Source organism: Dromiciops gliroides, chromosome 4, assembly GCF_019393635.1.
Source record: "Dromiciops gliroides isolate mDroGli1 chromosome 4, mDroGli1.pri, whole genome shotgun sequence".
In the NCBI taxonomy this organism is placed as follows: domain Eukaryota; kingdom Metazoa; phylum Chordata; class Mammalia; order Microbiotheria; family Microbiotheriidae; genus Dromiciops; species Dromiciops gliroides.
In genome coordinates this window covers 236,878,191-236,895,761 of record NC_057864.1, presented here as the reverse complement: position 1 = coordinate 236,895,761, position 17,571 = coordinate 236,878,191, and the positions used below count along the sequence as shown (strand labels likewise).

The 17,571-nt window shown below is 42.0% G+C and overlaps 1 protein-coding gene across 1 annotated transcript in view; it reads left to right on the top strand.

The window, feature by feature from the left end:
* The first annotated feature begins 3,115 nt into the window (after nt 1-3,115).
* NTN1 (netrin 1) overlaps nt 3,116-17,571 on the top strand; it is a 367,906-nt gene continuing 353,450 nt past the window's right edge. Inside the window, exons 1-2 of the mRNA XM_044000003.1 lie at nt 3,116-3,458; nt 3,882-4,958. Of these exons, the coding sequence (XP_043855938.1) occupies nt 3,941-4,958 (1,018 nt within the window). The 5' untranslated portion in view covers nt 3,116-3,458; nt 3,882-3,940. The remainder of the gene's footprint in view (nt 3,459-3,881; nt 4,959-17,571) is intronic.

Below are 17,571 nucleotides of genomic sequence, written 5' to 3'. Positions count from 1 at the left end.
GTACTCCTGACTCCAGGGACGGTGCTCTATCCACTGCGCCACCTAGCTGCCCAAAAAGTGACCTCTTAAGCAACAATATAGATTGGGATCAGGGGCAGCTAGGTGGAGAAGTGGATAGAACACTGGCCCTGGAGTCAGAAGGACCTGAGTTCAAATTCAGCCTCAGACACTTGACACTTACTAGCTGTGTGACCCTGGGCAAGTCACTTAACCCAATTGCCTCACCAAAAAACCCAAAAACAACAACAACAAATATATAGATTGGGATCGCCCTATCTACTGAATGACCATTTTCCAAGGCTATTCACAACTTTACTCCACCCCAGAAATTGGGGGGAGTTGGCTGAGCCACCCTCCTTCCATTCAGACTGGATTAGAACTGACAAACTTTCCACATGTTAGAACCCTCCAGCTACGCAGGTGAGGAAACACTGTGGACTCATTGGAAGAAGGCAAGGAAAAAGAACATATACCTTAAACCAGCTCTGTTAAGTGATATAATGGAAAGGCTCCTGGGAAAGGACTCCTTTGTTCAGATTATAGTTTTGATACTATGTGAACTGGGCTTCATCTATAAAAGGATGGACTCGGATTAGATGATATTAGAACTTCCAGTTCTAAATACTATGATCCCTGGAAGCATCAGGAGGGGACTGGAGGAGTCTTCACTCCACTGAATCACAGGACATTAGAGTAAAAGGGACACTGGAGATCATATATTCTCTGCCCAACTCCTGAATTTTTACAGACAAGGAAATAGAAGCCCAGAGACTTGAAGTGATTTTCCCCAAGCCAAACAGCTGAATAAAGGATGTGCCTGTGATTATATTCCAGATCTGAAATTAGTTATACATACAAGCATACACACACATGTACAGGGACAGGAGAGGAATGAGTTTGGGATCCCTGTGTGCCCTCAGCTATTTTTTTTTTTTAAGCTCAGAAGGAACTTTTTATTTTGGAGGCAACGAGGGTTAAGTGACTTGCCCAGGGTCATACAGCTAGTAAATATCAAGTGTCTGAGGCCGAATTTGAACTCAGGTCCTCCTGACTCCAGGGCCTGTGCTATATCCACTGTATCCCCTAGCTGTCCCAAGGGAGTTCTTTTAACTGAAAAAAAAAAAACCCAAAACAAAAAAACTATTCTAGGCCTGTGAACATCCACTGCCACTTGCTCTCAATCCTATATTCTTTTTTTTTTTTGGTGAGGCAATTGGGGTTAAGTGACTTGCCCAGGGTCACACAGCTAGTAAATGTCAAGTGTCTGAGGCCAGATTTGAACTCAGGTCTTCCTGAATCCAGGGCTGGTACTCTATGCACTGTGCCACCTAGCTGCCCCTCAATCCTATATTCTTATGCAACTACTTGTGTGAAGTAGATCCAATAATACCTTCACTACTTTATGAGGACTAAATGCAATCAGGATCAAATGAGATAAAGTATGTAATATACTTTGTAAATGCAACACATTGTAAACTTCATCTTTTTTTTAAAGAGGCATCTTGACATAATGAATAAAAAGCTAACCTCTGAGCTAGGAAGATGGGTTCAAATACAGTTTTTGACATATTGTGGTTTTGTGAACTTGGTACTTCACAGTACTCTATGCAATTTTCTAAGAGACTCAGCAGACCTGCATTAGAGTTTCTTCACTGGGAGTGTCCAAAGCCAATAAAACTACAGGTCAGTCTTTATCCTCTAAAGTATTATTATTACTATGCACTCTCCTTCTCTCCCCCCACCCCAACTGATAATCAGTTTGACTTCGAGGAACTTTTTGGACAAAACTTACCTTTGGCCCCTTAAGTCTCAGTGCTCACTTTCCATAGTGGTGTGTACATGGTGACTTAAGGAATACATGTCGAATCCAATCCTCACAAATCCTTAGGAAACTAAACGCAAAGTGGGGGAATGATGGTTAAAGAGATCCCTTTTGTTGAGTATCTTCCCCTTTAGTTGCTTCCTGATCCTGAAACAATCCCAATTTTACTATTCAGATATTTAGTGGAGTCAAGGAAAGAGAAAATTGGGGTTAAGGATCAGTCTCCCCATACTGCTACCTATAGACATCTCACAACAGTCATCTGTAGATCTAGCTTTCTCCCACAACCACAGCTCAGCCTTAGTCATTCTTCATAAACTACTTTCCCTCAAAGGAGCAATCATGTTCACACAATATACCATAGACCATGCACACTCAGAGGCAACCCTTAAAATGTCCCTCATTTTTACTGCCATTATATACAGCAAGCATGGGTTGGGTGGGTTGGAGGTCGGTGGACGTGTCGGAGGGTAGCACCTGAGCATCAATCAGCAGCTTGCTGGTATGTTCTTGAACCCAAATTATCATCATTATCAAACAGTGACTGCTTTGTCCACTGGCTGCATTGGCCGTTACTGGGTGCTGAGGTGAGAACACATCTGCTGAAGATAAGAACAGGAAAATTATCATTAACCCCCTCCCGCCCCCCGTCCCCGCCCCCATTTTGTTTCTTTAAATCTTTTCGTTGTCGATCTGGAAAGACCCGCGTTGACCATGGGTATATAATTTAGCCCCTCTGAGACTCAAATTTCCTCATCTGTAAAATGAAGAAGTTGGGGTCACTTTCAGCTTGAAATCCTATGTCCTTGGGACTTTGCGAATCAGTCAAAATCTATGAGGATGTCCATCCCACACTTGTCTAACATACGAATGGGTACACACCCATATATAGATACATCCACAATCCAGGAACTAACAATCCATCTCCCAGCCTGGGTCCCTACCAGCTCCTTCCAGCTAGGGTTTTGGGGGATGTGTGTGTGTGTTTCCTTTGTGACTTCGTTTTTTTCTTTGTCTCTGAATCTTTCTAGGTCTCTTTCTAGGCTGAAACCTCTTTATTGCTGGGTTTCTGTTTCACTCTTCTTCTTTCAAACTCCAGTCTTCCCCGTAACTTTCTTCTTTCCCGGGGTTTCAAACTTTGCAACAGTGTAGTCAGATTCTGGGACAGTTTAATTGGCCACCTCCCCGCTCTCCCGGCTCCGCCCGTCTTTCCCCCTCAACCCCCTCCCCTCCCCTCCCCTCTCGTCCCTCCGCCCACGACTCCCACCCCGTGCCGCCACTGCAGCGAAGCCTTCAGTGGCTGCGAGTGTGTGTATGTGAGTGTGTGTGAGTGTGTGTGTGTGTGTGTGTGCGTGTGTGTGTGTGTGTGTGTGCTTGCGCTACAGGCGCGGGGAGTGTCATAACTCTGACCTCTGGCGGGAGCGGCGGTATCCGGGCGGTCGCGTCACTCACAGAGCAGGCGGCGGGGAGAGTGGGACTGCTAAAGGCAGGGCAGCCGAGGCGCAGGGCATGGAACCGGCAAACCCGGTCTGAGAACGCTACCGCTAGCGGGCTCCGAGCACACCGCAGCCACAGACGCGGCTCCCATTCCGGAGCCATCCAAACTTTTTCTTTCTCTTTTGCCCCTTCTACAAAGGTAAAGTCCCGTGCGCGGGTTCCTCGACCAAAGACGCGGACGCGATAGCGGGGTGCGGAGGAGGGATGCCCCCGACTGCTGGGGCTGCATGGTACCTTTCTCCCCCCGCGCCGCGCTTCTGACTGAGGAACCTTCGGGGTGGGGGAGGGGGCCTGGAATAGCTTCGGGGGGCTTTGCCCCTCGGGGTTAAAGGGGCTCCTTAGCTTCTAAAGCTCCTGACAAGACGAATGGGCTGGGAAGGCCGGCTTGGGGAATGCCCCCGCCTTGGTCCGGAGGGTGAATATGCGGGAGGATCTCGGCTCTAGATCGCCGGCCGGGTTCTCCTTTCCCTGGGGTCTGCGCCTGTTTTCGGCTCCCTGCCTGGGACTCTTGGGCACCGGGTCGCCTCACTGAGCACGGGTTCCCTCTCTTCTCTCTCGGCAGGCGATTGACGGAGTGGGCGGACGGGTCGGCGGCCGAGCCGGAGGCAAGCTGGACGCAGCATGATGCGCAGAGTGTGGGAGGCGCTGGCAGCTCTGGCGGCCGTGGCGTGCCTGGTGGAAGCGGTGCGCGGGGGACCGGGGCTCAGCATGTTCGCGGGTCAGGCGGCGCAGCCTGACCCCTGCTCGGACGAAAATGGACATCCCCGCCGCTGCATCCCTGACTTCGTTAACTCGGCTTTCGGCAAGGATGTGAAAGTGTCCAGCACCTGCGGACGACCCCCGGCCCGCTACTGCGTGGTGGTGGAGCGCGGAGAGGAGCGGCTGCGCTCTTGCCACCTCTGCAACGCCTCGGACCCCAAAAAAGCGCACCCGCCCACTTTCCTCACTGACCTCAACAACCCGCACAACCTGACCTGCTGGCAGTCCGAGAACTACCTGCAGTTCCCTCACAACGTGACGCTCACGCTCTCCCTGGGCAAGAAGTTTGAGGTTACCTACGTGAGCCTCCAGTTCTGTTCCCCGAGGCCCGAGTCCATGGCAATCTACAAATCCATGGATTACGGGCGCACTTGGGTGCCTTTTCAGTTTTACTCGACTCAGTGCCGCAAGATGTATAACCGCCCCCATCGGGCTCCCATCACCAAGCAAAACGAGCAAGAGGCTGTATGCACCGACTCGCACACAGACATGCGCCCGCTGTCCGGCGGTCTGATCGCCTTCAGCACGCTGGACGGGCGGCCCTCTGCGCACGATTTCGATAACTCTCCAGTTTTGCAGGACTGGGTCACGGCCACAGACATCCGCGTGGCCTTCAATCGGCTGCACACCTTTGGCGATGAGAACGAGGATGACTCAGAGTTGGCGCGGGACTCTTACTTCTACGCCGTTTCTGACCTGCAGGTGGGCGGCCGCTGCAAGTGCAACGGCCACGCGGCCCGCTGTGTGCGCGACCGCGACGACAGCTTGGTGTGCGACTGCAAGCACAACACGGCGGGACCGGAGTGCGACCGCTGCAAGCCATTTCATTACGACCGGCCCTGGCAGCGGGCCACGGCCCGGGAAGCCAACGAGTGCGTGGGTGAGTTGTGCGCCCTGCTGCTGTCGGGGAGCTTCGGGGCTCTGGCCAGGGTTAGGGATGGGAGAGAAGCGAAGTGGAGGGATGGCGTCGGGTAACCTAGGATGCAAAAATCAACTGTGCGTATGAGAGGAGAATCTAGAGCCTCAGAAGCCGCAGGGCGGATGCAGAGGGTGGGGACAGTGCTGCGCCCTCCACCCTGTCTGAGGCAGGGAATCATCTTCTATGAAGTGAACTGCGCGCTTGGCATTAGAACCGAGACGCCATCGTCCAGGACCCAGGTTTCTGGTTCCTGAGACCCGTTCCCACTCCCAGCCGGGGGCGCTTTACCTTCTTAGCTCTTGAGCGCAAGGTGAGGTAAATTTTGTAGTTTAGGAGAAAGACTTCAGGGTCAGATGCGGGCAGGCTAGGGTGTACCCAAAACTAGAGGACACGAAAAGAGGAATTGGACGGAGTTCACTGAAGCTTACTTGACACGTGTGTGCGTGCCCGCCAAGTTTTGAGCCTACTCAAAACCCTCAAAAAAGCCGGGAAGGAAGAGAAATAATCAGTCAGGCAAGAGTTCTACTCTAGAAATTATTCGGTAATTCCCGATTTTACGGAACCCTCACTCTAATAAATGCCCGTATTGCTTTTACGTATATTTGGCTCTAAAAGTCTGATATCAGAACACGTTAATATTTTCCAGTGCAGACCTCCATTTGAGTAATGGACTGAATACTCCCCTCTCTGGTGGTGGTGGTTGGGGGGGGGGGTGTTGATAGGAATTCTAGGCCTCACTAAGTTTGCCCTTGCTTCTATTCGCCAGATGAGAAATAAGAGACAGGTTGCAAATCTTATGAACAGTGTTGACGGAACAATTTTTAATTCGGGTTTGGGTCTATACCTGGCACAGATTACTTTTTAATTCATTGTCGGTTGGTCTTTTTCTTTTAAAAAAGGAAGTTTGTTTTTGTTTGCAGTATGTTTATAAGAAGGGAAGAAACATGATGAAATTCAGGTCAATTACTATCTACATAGGCAAAGGGCAATAGAAGAGAGAGTTCAGGAATTATTTTGAAAATTCACCTGGACAAAGAAAAATTAACTCCCTTTTCCAACCAAAACAAAACAAATAGGGTTCTGGGAAGTTACCTAGATCTGAAATAATCAAGGCCTAAACTTCTCACTTACCAGTAAAACTCACAGTTTCAACTGTGAGGAGAGAAACCTGGCAGAAATTCGTGACTGAAAACTATGAGGCTAAATTAAAGATAAAACAAAGGCTCTTTCCAATGTCAGACACTCAAATTGATATCCCAACTTATACAGGTAGACACAATCTTTCTTCACTGCAGACATCTCATGCCTCAATTTCCAAATCTGTGAAATAGTAATATATAAGGTATATTTTAAGTTTTTCTACCTCATATTAAGTGGATGTAATCTTTTAATAATTGCTGAATAAAAATTAATCAGGATTGAAATTTACATAAAACTGTTATCTTTACAGGTTTTTTGTATTTCTTTCCTTTTTTTTTTTTTTTGGAGTCTCTGGTCTCCCATTATGTCTGCATTCTCTCAGACACACAAAATTCTTCAGTCCCCATGAACACACGTTTGTGGTCTGGTTTTGATTAATTGTGTCATGTCATTGTTGAATAGTTTGTGCTTTATTACTTGTAGACACAGTCATTTAAGCAATCTCCTGGAAAAAAAAAAGAAAAGCTGGGAACATTCAGGTCAAGAGCTGGGATAGCTGGTTTTGAGAAAACTGCTTTCCTTAGTTTGCTGATCATCTATTTTTGCACAGAATATGAAACACTTCTGTAGTCTTGAGTATTCATTCTCTTTTCTTTTGGTGGACAAAACTAGAAAAGGTATGAAGTTCTTTGTCCGTATTCTGTATGGAGGTAATAGCTACATGTGTCATGGTCTTAGGATCTTCTTCAAGCTGCCACTCCTTGAGTTCTAGTCCTTCAGAAATGTGCATTTTTCTTCCTCTTCTTCTCCTCCTCTTTCTTTTCTCTCTCTCTCTCTCTCTCTCTCTCTCTCTCTCTCTCTCTCTCTCTCTCTCTCTCTCGATATTGATGGTGTTTGGTCTTTCTAGAATCTCTTTATTGAAGATAACATTTCCATAGTTCTACTTTGTACATATTTTTGGAAGATCACTTAGTCCTGTAATAGGAAGGGTGCCCACTGACAAAGTGAAATATATAATTTAGACAAACTAGCCTAGCATTGGGGTAAAGTTTGATTGGCTTGAATGCTTGCTCCTCTACTATCACTACTAATGAGATTTTCCAGAGAATGGAACACACTTTTTTATCTATGGAGAAATAATCTGGGTCTGAATGATGAGTTGCACTTTAAATAAATTCAATAATTTAAAGGTTTTTTTTCTCATCATACAGGAAAGCAGTGCCTTCACACAGACTGGATTGAACATTCTGACAAAATTGATCAGTCAGCTAATTAATTAAATTAGTAACAAATGAACCAAAAAAAGAGGTTAAACAAAATAACTGATTATTTTTGTCCATATCACATCCCAAATCAGTCTGACTTTCTTTCTTTTTTAAAGCTTTTTTGGTTTGTATTTGGTAGATGCAGCTTGAAAAATTCATTGTAGCTATTCTAATTTGTAATGATTTTTTCTCCCTAATTTTAATAGCTAGAATAACTTCAAACCTTTACAAATATTTTGCATTCCTGCTAATGTGATGATATCAAAGCAATGTACTACTCCTTTCAGTCAGTTTTCTGCTGTTCTGTAAATTAAAGTCCAGTATTGAAGGGACTATAAATTCTTAATAGTGAAAATAACCTTGAATCTGGGTGATCATTCCACCATCTTACAAAAATAAAGCTAGTGCGGTAATTTTCAAGGAATTTACAATTAAAAATTGAACCTTTTACAGATATGAAAAATTCCTAAACAACAAAACCCAGACTGGAGTTATGTGAATGAATTTATATGTGACAGGTGACTTCTTGAGGAAGTCTTACCAAATCTTTACAAAACTGATTTTGTGTTATACTTACTAGGTTTTTGTTTTCATCATAATTCTGTCTTGTGAAACTGATTCATACTTTTGAAATATTTTATGCAGGATATTCATACCCTGAGCAAAAGGAGTAGAAATAGAATTTTGGCACCCAAAGGGACATGAGACTTAAATATCCAGGAAACTGTCTTGGTACAGATTAACCCTGACCTCTATGCAGTTCATCTTTCCCCTATGAAAAAAATCAAATATGGTTTTAAAAATCTTAAATATTTTCATCTTCCTTGTGGATCAGAACAAAAATAACAACACATTTTCAAGGTTTTTAAATGTGATAACATAAGTCTTTTTAAATAGGACCACAATATTTTTCATATTCTTGTAAAATATATGTTAGTTGCCTCCTTTTCTGCATTGTTTCAAGGTAGAGGTCTCTATGGTATAAACATGTCCACTTGGAAAGGCAAGATTTATTTTAAATTCAATTTAGAATTTCTTCCCAGAAATAATTCAAAACAATGCAAAAGACAAGACTATGTATATATAATGTTACAGTCCTGACAGCTCTCAGTGGAATAACTAAATACTCTCTTCCGCCCATATGTATCAGTGTGTTCTCATGCTTTTATACATGTGTGCATTTGCATTCATCCATGCATGGTGGGGGTGTACATCCAAGGGGAAATGCATGAGCAGTTTTTCACCACCTGGGTTTCTGGGTTTTCCCCGCTTTCTTCTTCTAAGCATCTGAAGAACATATTGTGTTTCATAAATTATTGACATCACTTTTAATCAGCATTCCCACTGATGTTGGGAGGACCTGTGTTAGTATTTAGTGCCTGATGAAGCATGGTGCTTAATCTTACTATAGGGGTGTCAGCATGAGACCTTTCCAGTTTGTTGCAGGACAAGCTTATGAAAACTTGTTCTGCCACTCATTCTAGGGCTTTGCATCACCCCAACTGTAATTTAAAACTTATATAAAAGATGGCTTTGCAAGGTGAGCTCCTTGCTGGGCCAGAGCTGGACTCCTGTGGTAGTGAGGTACCTGCAATTTGATGCTTGCAGAAGTTTCAATACAGCTTAGAATGAATCAGTTCCCTTTACAAATGACTGATCTACCCAAGCGTTCCCATGTTCTGCCCATTGATCTTCCTAGGAATGATACATTTAAAATGTAAAGAAAAAAAATCAGCAAAAATTTCTGAAAGAATGAGAAGGAAAAATAGTTGTTTATGGCAATGATTGTTCCATAATTTGATAGCTCATCTGAGCTTGAAGGACCCTTAGAGATCCTCTACTGAGCTTGTTTGTTGTTTTAATCTGGGGTCTGCAAACTTTCAAATAAAATTTAAAAAAAAACCTATTTCAGTATTATTAGTCTCCTAAGCAATCCATGCATTTTATTTTGTTAATTTAAAATAATTATTCTAAGAAGGGTTCCATAGGTTTCACCAGACTGGTTCATGACACAGAAAGTTTAAGAACTCCTGGGATTTACTCTCCTTATTTTAAAGGGGGAAAACACAGGGTCAGAGAGGTTGAGTAATTTAGACCCTGGACTAGAATCTAGCGTGGTACTCTTTCTTGGAGTGCTTCTTTGTAGAAAGAGAGTAAGGAGAACCTGTTGGCTCTATCAACGACTGGAGTTGGTTCCACAACTGATAACATATCAGAAAGATAAGATATTGTATATTAGGTTTTAAGCTTTATCTTAGCTGTCAGTCTAAGCAAAAGAGAGCCCAAGGTTAGAAATGAAAGTGACGGATTTGAGTATGTACCTGTGCACACTCATTACTCAGTTATTGTTTATGGATAAGAGTTTTATTAGCTTTACTGATTTTACTCCTGCTTAGTTCTATAAAATTTCTTTCCTTCAAAGGAGATGAAACAGAGCTACAAATCAGAAAGCCCCAGCTGTTTTCCCCTTTTGGCCTAGTGATATGGTTGCCTGACTCTGCCCTCCAGCATCTCAGGGCTTCCAGGAAAGCCAAAATAAATGAGCAAATTAAAGGAGGCTAGGAAGGAGTTAAGAAGTGTGATGTAGTTAAAGAGAGGGGTTTGGTGGGAAATGGCATTTCTGAGTCCCTGGTGTGAAGCTAGTAAGTGCTGTTTAAATGTGTAAACAGTGTGGGTAGGTCATTTATCTCTGTAAGCCAGAGCAGCTGGAGCAAGCACCTCTGCTGGCATTCTCATTAGCACCTGGTGGGCAGGAACCTCCCAGCACTACCCAAATAACGTGGAAACATTAGCCCAAACAATGCACCAGGCTGCCAAAAGACCAAATGAGGCTGCTTCCGACTTTACCCAATAAGTGAAAAGTTTGTCAGAGTAACCCTACTGGGGCTAGACTCTGCTTTTCCAGGATCAGCTAAGCTCTCTGTTTGCCCTACCCAGACTTCTCTCTGACCTTCTCCTGTAGAAAAATGAGATCCTCAGAAAAGTATTTGAGAATTCATGTCCAGAGTAAATATTGGAAAGCAACATTTTGAAATTCAGATGTTCCCTGGAAGGAATCCCCTCCTTGCAGCTCACAGCTGGTATCGATATTTCCTCCTTGGGGTGAGTTGTGCTTTTCATTAAGCAAATTTTTTGTCTTGGGATTAAACCAACGTTGTAAACTTTTATGTTTACACTTCAAAAGTCCATTGGGTTGTTATCCCTGTTATCTTGATGGCTTCTACAGTGTCTGTTGTACACAATGGCTTCACTGTAATAAATTGCTCTCTGGGGACCTCAATTATAAAAGTCTTAGCTGGGGATATACAAGTACAAATACTTTGTGAGCAGTTCTTTTTCCTTCCCTTTCCTAAGAAATAATCATACCTTTACTTTCTGCACAGTCTTCCTTTGTGGAATCTGAGGGTTCTAAGTCTAAGAAACTATCATTAATTAAGTCAAATATTCTCAAAATGGTCCATAGTTTTTGCAAGATATTTGACTTGGTAAAGGTACATATTAGGCCCTTCAGAAGAGCAGAAGGGGGGCAGCTAGGTGGCACAGTGGGTAGAGCACTGGCCCTGGAGTCAGGAGGACCTGAGTTCAAATCGGACTTCAGACACTTGACACTTACTAGCTGTGTGACCCTGGGCAAGTCACTTAACCCCAATTGCCTCACAAAAAAAAAGAAGAGCAGAAGGTCTAAGAATTATAGAATCTTAGAGAGGAAGGAAGCTTGGATTTTATCTAGGCCAATTTATAGAAAAGGTAACCTATATGCACAGGCAAGAACTGTGACTCACCCCAGAAGACTCTTGCCTCACTGTTCGGTGCTTTTTGTATATTGTGCTGCTGGATGGCTAGGAAACTTGCTAGAGAGAGCCCTCAGATTAGAACCCAGTATTCAGAGATGAAGTGATGATGTATTTGGTGAAGAGCTAACCATCAAGTTATAAAGAAAAGAGGCTGAAAGCCACAAGGAATATATAGCATTGGGAATTGCAATAACTAGTTATACTATGCAGGGATAAAAATAGCTGTCAATTTCATTGATCATGAAAAAGTCAATTGATCATATAGCAGTCCATTCAACTACCCCTGTGATAGCCCTGGAGCATGAGGCATAAAATACTGACTTCTTGAAATTGCTTTACTGTTCAGGTCAAAAAACCCCAGGAAACTGAAACGTATGCTGCTGTTTTAGATATAACTCTAAATAAATGGCCTGAAACTTAGAAATCTTAGTCATAATGAGATATTTATTGTAAGAATATTTATTGTCAGAGCGTTAGACTTGTGTAGTGCCATATAACCTCTAGGAACCCAGTATTTCAGTTGCATTGAATAGGAGGCCCACAGGACCTCTGTAACAGTTCTGTAGTCTTAATACAAAAAGTGTCCAAACTGTGGACTCCAAAATAATAGACTCTAATTTGCATCTGTTTAGCATGTAATTTACACGTTGTTCAGTCAGTGCCAGGCCCCATGGAAATCCTCCTAGCCACTTGTACTTTGCTTTTGGTGATATTTCTCTCTTGTCTTTCCCAATTCCTGGTCAAGTCTTTACCCAGGTGAGCTGTGTGACTGTACCCCCTTTATTAAGAAAGGATAATGCCCTGTCAGTGGTGTATAAAACAAGTCATTGACCCAGGTGGAATCCTCATCTTGCCCAGCCCTCTCATTCTACAGATGATCTCAAAATTTCAAGTCCTATGCTCCAGGGTTGTACCATTTGACTCCAGACTCTTTCCTTTCAGTCGTAAACATTAGGCAGTGCTACACTTTCACTTAAAATGGACATTTCTCAGGTGTTTCATAAATCCTTTCGTGAAATGCAAGGGAAGAGTTCATTAGCAGCAGGGGGAGAGGTGGGGAAGAGGAATCATACCCAGTCCCTATTGTGGTGGATTGAGTGCTGGACATATGAGGCAGGAAGACATGGGTTCAGACTCTTTGTGGCAAGTCTGTGGTCCTTAGTTTTCTTATCTGTAAAACAGAGATGATAACCATAGTACCTGCCTCACAGGGTTGTTTGTTAGATGTGATAATATGCATTTCATTTTACAAATCTTAAAATGCAGTAGTCTATATGGGTGGAGTTTGGGGGGGGGCATGGCATAGTGGATAGAAAGTCAGGAAGATGGCTGCCTCTGTACATGCTGGCTGTGCGCCACTGGGCAAAATTACTTAACTTCAAACTGGCCCAGGGAACTCTGAAAGGCCCTAAGTTGCAATGAAGATGCTGATCTGCAACAGGAAGAGGAAATTCTTGGACTAACGAAATCATAGGTCAGGTTAAAAATGCATATAGATGCCATCTATTGCTATTATTATTACTACTATTAGGAGTGCTAGTAAGAAATTGGGGTAGCTTGCTTGTTTATTTATTTATTTATTTAATTTTTTTTTTTAGTGAGGCAATTGGGGGTTAAGTGACTTGCCCAGGGTCACACAGCTAGTAAGTGTTAAGTGTCTGAGGCCGGATTTGAACTCAGGTCCTCCTGACTCCAGGGCTGGTGCTCTATCCACTGCGTCATCTAGCTGCCCATAGCTTGCTTGTAATATACTGGAAGGAGCTTTGGATTTGACTACAGAAGACCTGGTTTTCACTTTCTCTTTGACCTTGGGCAAATCACTTCACTTTATCTGAGATTCAGCTTCCTTATTTGCAGAATGAGAGGGTTGGACAAGAGGATCCCTAAGGTCTCTTTTCGGTCTTTGTTGCTGTTGGATCTACTTTATGATATTTCAAGTCTTCCATATCCCTTTAGACTTGCTGAAGATGCCCAGGCCTCCATTGAATCACAGAAGGTGATTCGAGATCTGAATGGATTTCATTTTCTAAGATGAGTCAACTAAGCATTAGAGAGATGAAGCTACAATTTTTTTTTCCTTTTAAAAAATGTCATATTGGTGGTTAAGAAAAAATATCCTTGTTATTTATTGATTATGTCTACCTCCATCCCTTCCATAGAACCTTTCCTTGTAACAAAATGACAGTAACCAAAAACATATCAGCATTTGTCTGTGCCCAAATACTACAATCTTTCACACTTGTTTTCTTTATATTATTGTGCTCATAATGTAAATAGTTCTTTTGGTTTGAATGCTTTCTCCCCTTCACAAAAATCTGTGCTCCAGACAGACTGGACTTCTTGCTGCTCTTCATAGGCAACTCCATTTTTTTCTTTTTTTGGTCTCTGTGCCTTCTCTCTGCCTCTTAGAATGCCCAGTTTAATTCAGAGATCAGCTCAAGCACCATCTTCTACATGAGGCCTTTTGTGATCCTTTCTAGGAGTTATCTAGATGGTATGTTGGAGAGGGAGCTGGACTTGTAGTCAAGAAGATCTAAATTCAGATCTTGCCCCAAATGCTATCTGTGTCACCCTGGGCAAGTCTTTCAACTTTTCTCTGTCTTGGTTTCCTCATCTAAAAAATGGAGAGGTTGGACTAGATTGTCTCTAAGGCCCCTAAATCTCTGTGATCTACCTGTTAGTGCCTACCCCTCTGAAATTTCCTTGTATTTATATTGTATATATGCTTATTTATATAAATTCCCCCCCCATATAAGCTCTTTGAAGACAGGAAATATTTAATTTTTGTTTTGCCTAGCACATAGTGGGTGCTTAATAAATGTTTATTGACTGTTTATTGGGACTGTTGTCCCAAGGTACCTCTGAATTTCTTCTTATTTAAAATATTCCTATTACAAATTCTTGTATTATATATATTATAATCTATTTAGCAATTCCCCAGTTTTCTTTTTCATTTTTATTTAACAATCATCAACAGACATTTCAGACTAGAAAGAAGATCATAAAAGTAACTGTGAACTTTTGTTAAGTGTAGTTTAAAGAAAATATTAAAAAATTTAAATCCACCAAGTTAATAACAGCATTGTTTTACTTGTTTGTCATTTTCATTACTTTTTCTTCTGTGCTTGAAAAAATTTTTTTTTTGCTAATATCTTTTGGTATAGCTATCTCTACTCACTGACTTGACCTAGTCTTTCCCAGAGAAGGCCTCCCCAGTAACAAGCACATTTAGTCTATCACCTCTCATCCTAGGGGTAGGAGGTATATATTTTGTCATTAGTCTTCTGAATCATCTTTTGTCATAGTATTAATCAGAGTTCTGAATCCTTTTCATTTTTGGTTTTTTTTTTTTTTTTGGTTGTTATTTTGTGGGGCAATGGGGGTTAAGTGACTTGCCCAGGGTCACACAGCTAGTAAGTGTTAAGTGTCTGAGGCCGGATTTGAACTCAGGTTCTCCTGAATCCAGGGCCGGTGTCTTATCCACTGCACCACCTAGCTGCCCCCTCTGAATCCTTTTCAAGTTATTTTTCTTTACATTTTGATCCTGGCTAAGTACTTAGATTAGAAATATACTTTCTGGGACAGCTAGGTGGCACAGTGGATAAAGCACAGGCCCTGGATTCAGGAGGACCAGAGTTCAAATTCTGCCTCAGACACTTGACACTTACTAGCTGTGTGACCCTGGGCAAGTCACTTAATCCTCATTGCCCTGCAAAAAAAAAAAAAAAGAAAGAAAAGTAAAGAAAGAAATATACTTTCCTTCTAGTTGTTTGCTATTACAGTGAGTTCTGCTTTACTTTTTTGCATATATGGGACATTTTCTTCTTTGTTTTGCTTGGACCAAATCCCTCATAGTCTGTTTTTTTGCTTGTATTTCTGTATTCCCATTGCTTAGCACATAGTAAGTGCGTGCTTAATAGATGCTTGTTGACTAGTATTATTAGGTCAAAGGGTATATACAATGTATATACAGTTTAGTGACCTGTTTACTATAACCCCAAATTGTTTTCCAGAATGGCTAGATTAATTCACAGCCCCAACAACAATGATGAGTGTGAGGCGAAACCTCAAAAGTTGTTTTAATCTGCATTTTTTTATTATTAGTGATTTGTAGTACTTTCTCATGTGATAATTGACAGTTTGCATTTATTCCTTTGAAAATAGCCTATTAGGCAGAGCCAAGATGGTAGTATAGTAGGAAGCAATCCTATTGAGCTACCATGCACAAAACTCCTCCAAACAAACTTAGAAAATACATCAGGACTATAGTAATCCAGTATATGATTAACCCAAAGATCCAGGCTTTTGGAACAGAAACTCATTATTTGACAGAAACTTCTGGGAAAACTGGAAAACAGTATGGCAGAAGCTAGGTATAGACTAACATCTCACACTATATACTAAAATAAGGTCAAAAGAGCACATGATTTATACATAAATGGTGATGCTACAAGCAAATTAAGAAAGCATAGGATCATTTGTCAGATTTATGGGCCGAGGAAGAATTTAGCACCAAAGAATATATATTTCTTTGGTTTTGATTTTGCTTTTTTGGGGGGTGGCAGGCAATGAGGGTTCAGTGACTTGCCCAGGGTCACACAGCTAGTAAGTGTCAAGTGTCTGAGGCCTGATTTGAACTAAAGTCCTCCTGAATCCAAGGCCAGTGTTTTATCTACTGTGCCACCTAACTGTCCCTACTAAAGAATATATAGAGAAAAATAAAATATAAAATGGATAATTTTGATTATACAAAATTTAGAAGTTTTTGCACAAACAAAACTAATGTAACCAAAATTATAAGGGAAGCAGAAAACTGGGAAAGAATTTTTGAAACAAGTATCTCTGATAAAGGCCTTATTTCTCAAATATATAGAGAACTGAGTCAGATTTATAAAAATACAAGTCATTCCCCAATTGATAAATGGTCAAAGGATATGAATAGGCAGTTTTCAGACAAAGAAATCAAAGCTATCTAAAATGATATGAAAAAATGTTCTAGGTCACTATTGATCAGTGAAATGCAAATTAAAACAACTCTGAGGTATAACCTCAAACCTATTAGAGTGGCAAATATAACAAAAACAGAAAGGGATATTGGAAAACTGGGATGCTACTCCACTGTTGGTGGAGTTGTGAAAAGATTCCAACCATTCTGGAGAACGATTTGGAACTATGCCCAAAGGGCTATAGAACTGTGCATACCCTTTGATCCAGCAATACCACTGCTAAGTTTATATCCCAAAGACATTCCCCCAAAGGAAAAAAAAACTATTTGTACAAAAATATTGATAGCAGCTCTTTTTGTGGTGGCTAAGAATTGGAAATCTATTGGGGAATGACTAAAAATGGTGTGGTATATGATTGTGATGGAATACTATTGTGCTATGAGAAATGACAAGCAGAATGATTTCAGAAAGGCCCAGAAAGACTTATATGAACTGATGTATAGTGAAGTGAGCAGAACCAGGAGAACATTGTGCACAGAGACAGCAATATTGTTCTATGAGCAATTGTGAATGACTTAACTATTCTCAGCTATTGCTGATCCAAGTGATCCAAGATAATCCCAAAGGACTAATGATAGAACATACTATCCACCTCCAAAGAAAGAACTGATATTGTTGGAACACAGACTGAAGCATGCTATTTTTCACTTTCATTTTTTATTCAAGTTTTCTTATAGAAAATGACTAATATGGTAATATTTTATGCACACATATAGTCTCCCTTTATTAGAATGTGATCCCCTTAAGAGCAAAGATTATCTTGCTTTCCGGATCTCCAGCCCTTAGAATAGTGCTTGGCATACAGTAAGTATCTAATAAATGCTTTTTCATTACTTAAAAAGACAATAGATCAGATCAAATCCTGCTGAAGAAATCTAAAAAATAAAGTCCTAGTAAGTTGTTTATCCAGCCTAACTTGGCAGAAGACCTTTGTCTGCCTGCAGAGGCTAGAGAAAAGGTTGGTCCAGGAGCATGCCACCTGAGAGTGCTCCAGTGCCTAGAGCAAGAAGAGGATTCAGATCCATATCCCAGCACCCTCAGACCCATCCTGGGACACTTCAATGGGTATAGGTGTGAACTGGAAGTTTTGGTATCATTTACCCAGTTCTGCTTCATAAATCTAAGGTGGACTGAGAAGGGTTCTGGCCATTGTGGAGGTTGGTGGGAGGGATTCTCATGTAGGCCCTGGGTGGCACACCAAGAAAGGAACATCTTCAGAAGCAAGCAGTAATAGTTTGGCTCAAACCCCAAGTGCAGGGCAGGATCTCATTTCCATCATTCAGCTTAGCCAACAGAGAGCCAACCAAGGCAAGAATCCCAGACTGAAGGGGAGCTTGCCGTTCTATCACTCTGAACCAACAGAACTTTT